We start from the raw sequence: 7,558 nt of genomic DNA, 5'->3' as shown, positions 1-7,558 counted from the left end.
AGGGTCCCAACCCTTAATAACCAAGTCTTCTCTTGCACCTTTTCAGGTAAAGAAAATCCTGTGAAAGGAATGATCATTGCTGCAAAATCAGAACGTAAATACTAAACTCTTCTGAACCCAGATTGAAATCTTAATGAGCGCTTGTAAAAGCTCAACTGAATTTGTTCTATAGTTCTACAGTTAGACATTTCCTACATAGAGTTGGATGTTTGATTAGTAGCTGCCACGCAAAAGAAAAGAAAAGCTGTTTGAAGCACATGTGAACCAAATAAAAACTTCTCATACTCAAAAGTTTCAACTTGTACCATAATAAAAATGGAGGTCCAGCACATAGATATTAGCAAAAAGTCACAGAAAGTCTTAGTGGCATTCTTTGATACTTGGATACACTAAATAATTGCTAAGTATCGGTCTTTCATGGATCAAAATACAGGCTTTTATAGTAAACATTACATATAAATGGGAAGCTTTGGGTACGATACGTCTTGGAAGGGAGGTCTAATAGTAGAACCATTAGTGAAGTGATGGTGTAATCCTCAAGATGACAATGATGCTCAATCATCCCAACCTAACGACTGAGTGCACAGTATTTTTCTTTTTTTAATTCTCCACTTCAATCCAATTGAGCCCAACAGCTAGACTGAGATGCATTTGTGAAAGCTGTAACGGAAGTTATAAGCAATCTTGGTGGCAACGTTCTTTTGGTCTCTGAAAGGCTACAATTCATTACAGATCAAACAGATTGCCTGGGAAAATGTCACGTAATTATCCCAATCTCCTCCTAGAGGTGGAATGTACCAATTACTGTGCCACACTTTTTTTTTTTAATGGTCAAATGGGCCAGATCAAATCGATCAGTAATCTCACAGAGATTACAGTTAAAAAGTGAACCCAACTTCCATCCATAGAAATATGGAAGATTTTCATCTCCAGGAATTACATCTTAAGAATATTATGCTATAAAGCCAAGGCAGCTTTTCTCTCCTTGTTGATGACAAGGCTGAGCAAAACTGCAACAAATGATAGTTTCAAGAAGTTCTGAAGATAGTTTTCAAGGTAAGGATACTTTGGCACTTAATTGGAAGCACATTCCACTGGTATGGAACTAAATGCCAAGAAATGGGGAATAAGTTCTCAGTCACCCTGTATCTAAACCAAGGTAGGCAGGCCATTCAAAACAGGTCCTTGAGCTTCACCAAATTAAATGGGAAAATAAAAAGAAATAACTTCATCTAAAGATGGAGAGCTGTGCTCAAATGTGCTGTTGAAGAAGGAGCGTTGTGACATGTGGAGAGGTTCAAAGGACACATAAGGACAACAGTCATCCTGAAAGGGATTAGAAGCCCACTTCACCGTGGGATTGGAGGAAGTGGTGGAGCACCTCTTTCTCTGCGACTGGATCCACCTAAAGAAAGAGAAAGCAAACCTCACAGTCATCTTTTATGATGGATTTATCAAAATTTATATATGTGTTCTTTGTTGGATGGAAACAGGTTTGAAAAATTAAGCATATAGGACAGGGGTCCCCAACCCCCGGTCCGTGGACCAGTACAGCCGCGGCATGTCAGCAACCGGTCCGCACAAACAAGCAAAGCCCCATCCACAAGAGGCAGGCAGCACACAAAACCACGCCCCCTCCGGTCCGTGGAAAAATCTCTCTCCACAGAACCGGTCCCTGGTGCCCAAAAGGTTGGGGATCTCTGATATAGGAAGTTCTTTAAAAAGGCATCTTAGTAAGTGGTATATGGTAAAATTGCGGGGTCAGCAATGGCAGCATTCTTAAGAGAGACGGCAACAGAGGGCGGAATTTCCATTGTATTTCAGCTCAGCATTCAAAATCTGCCCCTTCTCTAAGTGCACTGTGATATTACAAACACATATGAAATGGCAGAGTCTACGCTGTGATACTATGACACTTTTGCCACTCTGATGAAGAAAATGGAACGCTCTTGCAGATAGCAGTCTTTTCAGGGGACAGGCCCCTTCATGCAACTCTGTACAATGTTCTAAGCCAGGGGTCCCCAACCTACTACCGGGCCTGCTACCTTGGAACCGGCCGCGTGAGTGGCGGGTGAGCACCCGTGCATGCAGCTCCATTTGAGCAAGTGGCGGGTGCTCACGCTCATGCACGAAGCTCCATTTGTGCGAAGGGCAGACGTGCATGCCCAACGTTTGCACAAATGGAGCTGTGCATGCTTGCGTGCACGCCTGCCACTTACACAGAACCATCCCCCCCTCCCGGGGGTACCAAACCTGAAAGGTTGGGGATCACAGTTCTAAGCTATACAAATATAAAAGCAATCTCAGTAAAAATAAATTATTTAAAAGTTCAAATTAGTCAACCTATCAAGATTTGGCTATCATGATTTTGAAAGTCATGAAGAGACATCTATTGGCATGGCAGAATTATGGCACTCTTAAATGCAGCATTATAGTTAACCCCTCCCCACCCCAAAACGGAAGACTAATTTTTACAGAAGAGAAGAAATGTGAAAGGAAAAAAATAGTTTTTTATAAGCACTTGATGGCCCAGAACATACTTTGCAGATTATAACCTTTTAATATTAATCTTTGGTTAAATGACTGTGTTTAAAGTTATATAGAGATAAAGAGCACATTTTTGAAATTAGAATATTTATTTGTATCCTGCCTTTACAATTTTTATAAATAATTCAATGTGGTGAACACACACACTACTCCTTTTTCCTCCCATTTTCCACATAACAACAGCCCTGTGAGGTGTGTTGGGCTCAGAAAGTCACCCAGCCAACTTTTGTGTGTAAAGCAGGACTAGAATTCGCAGTCTCCTGGTGCTTTGACTGCTAAATACTAAGTTGAGTGCTAGCAACAGTTTTAGATTTGTCTAAAACCTAGTTACTTAAGATTTTATTATTATGCCCTCTGGTGCACATCAGAGGTAAAATCATGCTGAATTAGAGTGAATCACCGCATGAAGAACAGTCATTCTATCTGCTGGCAATTCTGAAAGATGAGCAAAAGTGGAAGAACGTCAGTAAATAGGAATTTCCTATTTGTATCTACTGATTTTCTGCTTGCTTGATCTCTTCTTCGTAGCTAGTGGTTTGTGCTTCTCCCTTCTCCAATATCTACAGTAGAAGAAGATCAATAGAGAATCAGTGCAATGTTGTTTCTCCATCTTTGGCTTCTTAACTTGGCACAGGAGGCATCTGCCTTATCAGCAAACAGAGGAGGGTTGAGATAGGTCTAACTGGCACCTATGAATAATCTATGGCAGAGGTAGGCAACCTGGAGAGAAGGAAGGGGCAGGTATGGGACCGCATGCATGACGCAAATGGGGGCGGCGCGAATGTGCATGTGATGCTGGGGGCGGGGCTAGCACCCACACAATACTAAAAATGAGGCTAGCGCCTGCATGATGCTCAGGATAGGGCTAGCGCCCATGCAACACTGGGGCAGACCTAGCACTGGCACAACGCTCAGGATAGAGCTAGCGCCCGCACAATGCTCAAAGTAGGGCTAGCGTGGGGGGGGGAGTGTGAACTCACATGTGCGCACACTGGCCAACCATTCACGTGGCCCGGTGGCCAAGAGACCATGACCTGGTAGTGGGCCGTGGCCCACAGGTTGGAGACCCCTCACCTATCTATCTGACTAACCTTGCAATCTACCAAACTATACAATTGTATCACTGAAATAACTCATTGGGGAAGAGAGCAGAACCAGAGCCACTCCTGTTGAGATAACTGGTTCTCTTCCCATGTTCTTACCAAAAATAATTATATTCAACATTTATGGAGTATCTTCTGAGCATGCAAAACATTTCACATATTTTCATCTCAGAAATAATTCACCAAATACTGTCTACTATTATAAAGCCTACTTTCTAAAAGGGAAAAAAAAGACTTACTTCTATTGTCATTTTTTACCAATTTACTCGGATAACTCTTGTTCATGGGCACATATGGTTCTGGAGGTGGCAAGTCAGACAGAGGATGGAAGGAAAATCTGCTTTCCCACTCATCTAGATACACGTAAAGGAATTGTGTAACATTAGTACATACATAAGGCAAATCATGTTAATACAAATCTCCCTAATAGACTCATTTAAGAGAAAACAGACTCCTATATTTTAGAAAATATTGGATTGACAACGTATTATTTGACAGTGCATATATTCTGTAAACCAATTTTAAATTGGGAATACATCCAAAAGGGAATAGACCTTGTTTAACATGGTTGGGCTTATTTTTCATGAGACTGTCAAGGCTGGCATTATATTTCCAAATACTGGAACATCTTTAGTTTAAAATCACTTTATTTTCCCAACAGAAATACATCCCTTTGATTCAGGATAAGCTGACATCCAGCATGTCTTGAATGCATTAGGTTTTTCCTTAAATTGTCTCATGACTCTATATACCTTTAATTTGTTTCTAACAGGACTTTAACATTGTTACAAATATGTTTAACTCAAAAGAACATCCTTTCACTTCCTCTTTCCATTCTCATTAACTTCACCCAGTCCACATATATAAAATCAAGCTGGCACTGGTCATGAAACCGTATAAAAATATTACTAATAACATGCGAGCTTACAACATCTATTTATTCATCAAAACATTTCTAATATCCTTGCAGCAATAATGTTCTGTAATATAACTGATCCAGATAGGCAGGCACAGCTTCTCTTATAGTTTTTACCTCTAGCAAGATTGATGCATTTAATGAATAAAATACAAGGGGTAATATAAATTCTAAGGTGGTCAAAAGTTTGTTTCCTCCATCCCCTGTGTTTGTATTGAAAGGGAACATCCTTTACTTATTGAAAAAAAATCAGCCTACTTTGATTATTATATGAACTGAGTGATGGAAAAATGTGATGTGCGATCCTCACATATACAGTGACAGGTATGGAGACTTCTCACCATATAGTTCAGGGGTAGTCAACCTTGGCTCTTTTATGACTCGTGGACTTCAACTCCCAGAATTCCTGAGCCAGCACAGCCAAGGATGAGTACCCCTGATATAGTTGGAAGAGCTTTCTTGTATTCTGGAAGGAATGCAGAGTTCCTTTCAGAACTCTGTAAGAGAAGAATTTTCCATAAACACCAGGACTCTTGGTAACATGGTGTTGAAAGCAAGAGGGGGAACAAATGAACCCAAACACCATCAGACAGGCCTCTAGGGAACCATCTTGCTTTGAGGTTATGGGAGAAGAAGCATAATTAGATCAGTGATTAGCCACCATCCAGCTCATTATGATTGCTCCTTTTGCTTCTGTCTTCTGGAGATGGCAGAATAAGCAAGAAAACTTCAAGCATAGTGAAGGTGGCCAGAAGAACAGATGCTGTGCAAATCTGGAGTCTCCTCCAATCTGCTACTTCTCTCTTGTTTACTCTCAACTTTCACTTCCTTTTTTCTGTAAATCTGAAGCCAAATAACTGTAGAGTGACTAATTTATGTAGAGCAGGGGTCTTCAACCTTGGCCCTTTTACGACTTGTGGACCAACTCCCAGAATTCCTCAGCCAGGCGCTGGCTGAGGAATTTTGGGAGTTGAAGTCCACAAGTCGTAAAAGGGCCAAGGTTGAAGAACCCTGATGTAGAGAACTGAGATAGATATATAAATCGGAGCTGAACAACCATAATGAGCAGGATGGTGGCTAATAACTAATCTGTTTATGCCTCTTCTCCCATAAGCTCAAGGCAAGTTGATTCCCCAGAAGCCACAATGATGACATTGGGATCCTTTGTTTCCTTTCTTGTTTTCTAGGTCTACAAGAGTCCAGCATATATGGAAAATACTTCTCTTGCTGGGAGGAATGCAGAGTTCCTTCCAGAAGGCAAGAAAGTTCTTCCAATTGTATGATGAGAGCTCTCCATACCTGCCGTTCTATATGTGAGGCTCACAAATCACATTTTTTCCACCACACCACTGACAAATTGGAAAGTATCCGTCCAGAGAATCTGCTCACCATCACAGGATGAATCCTGGAAGCCATTTCGGAGGGCAGACGAGGAGAGTGGTGGAGGAGGGGGTGGTGGTGCTCCAGAACCTGGTCTGTCAGGAGGGGGTGGGGGCACAGCCCCACCTCTGGGTTTTTCAAATCCTCCTCTTGAGGGAAGCTGGGGAGTAGCTGGCAGTGCCCTGGAAGTACTTCCATTCCTGGTTAGCGGAGGCGGAGGTGGAGGAAGAGATCCTGAAAATAATGAGAACATAGAGTAGTTACTCTACATTTTTGGCAGAGCCAATCACTCTTCTCAAACCTCCAAACAAGCCAGCCCCCTCCCTCCAATTGCCTTATTTTGGGAAACAGACACCCATTTCTTTCTCATAAGCTATAAGCAAATGCTGGTCAGCTCTCTGTGGTAAACCAGACCGGAAACACAACTGGGTGAGATCATTCTACTTTATTGTAAGGCTACATCAACAGAATCTTGCAAGCCTTGAGGCACAAACTTCCGTTGCCATTTTAAATTGCTTAATCCATTAGGGCGGGTTCTTCCTTAGTTTCTTTCTCCGATCATTAAGCCACTGGGGGCTCCTGCCTCCCTTTCCGATCCTTTCCTAGGCAGCTTCTCTTCTCATTCCCCAAAGTCATTCACATAATTCCATTGTAGTTGTATGTAGAAGGAATACAACACGAATGCTACTAACAAGCAGAGAAAAGGGAAGCACCTGCAATGATGCGTGTCAAAAACAATCATGAAGATAGTTGTGGTAGCTCAATCTCACAATCCTGTTCCTTTTACACACATGCTATGTCAACACACATGCAAAAGGAGTTAGGCTTTGATTGTGCTGCTGCAACGATCTTGAACTTTTTGATGCCCTATTTCTACTTCAAGAGCCTGTTTGGGGCACGGTTAAAGAACTGGACTAGAAACAGAGAACCTGTGAGTTCAGTCCCATTTTAGGCACAAATTTAGCTGAGTGACCGTGGGCCGGTCATTCTTTCTCAGCCCTAGGAAGCAGGCAAGGGCAAACCACTTCTGAAATCTGGCCAAGAACACTGCAGGGCCTCGTCCAGGCAGTCACCAAGAGTCAAGACTGACTTGAAGACAGACAGACAGAGAGACAGAGAGACAGCCACTGTAGACACTATTAATTCACATGTCCTCCTAATTGTTGATATTATTAATTCAATTTGTATGGCCACTCATTTAATCTAAGTGACTTTGGGCAGCCATCGAGCTTGAACAAGCTATATGAATTGCACTCCAACAATAAATAGCCCCTTGACGTTAAAAACCCATTTGGTTTAGTGGTTAAGACACCAGGCTACAAAACAGGAGAGCATGAGTTCTAGTCCCGCTTTAACCATAAAAGCCAGCAGGGTGACTATGGGATGGTGACTCTCTCTCAGCTCTACCCACCTCATAGAGTGGCTGTTGTGAGGAAAATAGGAAGAGGAAGGAGTACTGGGCATGTCTGCCACCTTCAGTTATTTATAAAAGAAATATTAAAATAACCTAAAAAAATTGAATCTAAAAATCAGTGAGTTTGAGACCAATCCCCCTGCTCCCTACAGGGATGGAGGACTGCATGATCAGGAAGTCCTGGAGAGCCAAATTTCA

The 7,558-nt window shown here is 42.1% G+C and overlaps 1 protein-coding gene across 1 annotated transcript in view; it reads right to left on the bottom strand.

The window, feature by feature from the left end:
* Nucleotides 1-416: 416 nt before the first annotated feature.
* WIPF1 (WAS/WASL interacting protein family member 1) overlaps nt 417-7,558 on the bottom strand; it is a 41,458-nt gene continuing 34,316 nt past the window's right edge. Inside the window, exons 7-9 of the mRNA XM_015815901.1 lie at nt 5,956-6,180; nt 3,890-4,003; nt 417-1,405 (exon numbers count right to left, since the gene is read on the bottom strand). Coding sequence (XP_015671387.1) covers nt 1,350-1,405; nt 3,890-4,003; nt 5,956-6,180 — 395 coding nt within the window. The 3' untranslated portion in view covers nt 417-1,349. The remainder of the gene's footprint in view (nt 1,406-3,889; nt 4,004-5,955; nt 6,181-7,558) is intronic.

The sequence above is a fragment of the Protobothrops mucrosquamatus genome, unplaced genomic scaffold, assembly GCF_001527695.2.
Source record: "Protobothrops mucrosquamatus isolate PMUCROS unplaced genomic scaffold, P.Mucros_1.0 scaffold383, whole genome shotgun sequence".
Lineage (NCBI taxonomy): Eukaryota > Metazoa > Chordata > Lepidosauria > Squamata > Viperidae > Protobothrops > Protobothrops mucrosquamatus.
This window is presented reverse-complemented; position numbering and strand designations above follow the sequence as displayed.